The 841-nt window shown below is 47.9% G+C and overlaps 1 protein-coding gene across 1 annotated transcript; it reads right to left on the reverse strand.

Annotated features, from left to right (window-relative positions):
- Nucleotides 1–25: 25 nt before the first annotated feature.
- LOC108356792 (tetraspanin-18-like) lies at nucleotides 26–484 on the reverse strand (the record flags this gene model as incomplete). Its single annotated transcript, XM_017607895.1, has 3 exons — nucleotides 434–484; nucleotides 171–365; nucleotides 26–100 (listed from the first exon to the last, which is right to left on the reverse strand). Coding segments are annotated over exons 1-3 (321 nt in total), but the record flags the coding sequence as incomplete, so codon positions are not given.
- Between the last annotated feature and the right edge of the window lie 357 nt (nucleotides 485–841).

Genomic DNA, 841 nt, shown 5'->3' on the forward strand with positions numbered 1-841 from the left:
AAATGGGGGTCCCATCAGCACTTACCACTTCTTCATTTTGAATGACCCAGAAGAAGAGCGCTCCACAGGCGATGCACATGCTCATGCAGAAGAGAAAGTACTGAATTGAGGGGGGGGGAGAATGTGTGTTAGCACTTTCGATGAATTTCACTACTCGTGAGCACACTTACCATGCTGAGCAGGCAGCGTGACTCACGAATGGCGCCACAGCAGCCGAGGAAGCCGACGACGGTCATGATGACGCCCAGCACTAGCAGCACAATGAAGGGCGTCACGTAGACTTCGCTCAGCTCATTCAGGTCCAGGTAGCTGGCAGAGTCCCACCAGAGGTAGGCGCTGAAGCCGAGGATAAGCACCCCTAGCAACTGCAAGATAAAAAGCATGTTAGTTTAGAGAATTTTATCTAGTCTCTTGGATGATGCCTAATGCATACCCAGAAGAGAAAGTTGTAGAGCACGACGATGCTCTTGATGCAGGACAACATTTTGGGAGGAGTGTGCGTGTGAGTGGGGTATGATAGAATTTGAAGAGTAGCAATCAACAATTAATGCAAAAAGATTATGCGATCACTATTCACAACAGAAACGCAGAAGTGGAAAGTTGGCGGGAATTTAGTTCACTTGATGATGATGAAAAAAATAAATAGATGAGATGAATATTGTGATGATGGTGGAGGAGGAGGAGTAGTAGTAAGAGGAATCAATGACCAGCAGGAGAGAGAAGACAACAGTAGTCCACTACTTGTAGCCGACCGGGGGAATGCGCAGCAATGACCAGTCAGGCGAACAGCACAAAAGCTGGTGCTTTGGGTGTTGACAGGCAGTCACACACTCACACACTG

Source organism: Rhagoletis zephyria, unplaced genomic scaffold (assembly GCF_001687245.7).
Source record: "Rhagoletis zephyria isolate East Lansing unplaced genomic scaffold, Rhagoletis_zephyria_1.1 Rzeph_scaffold_65386, whole genome shotgun sequence".
Taxonomy (NCBI): Eukaryota; Metazoa; Arthropoda; class Insecta; order Diptera; family Tephritidae; genus Rhagoletis; species Rhagoletis zephyria.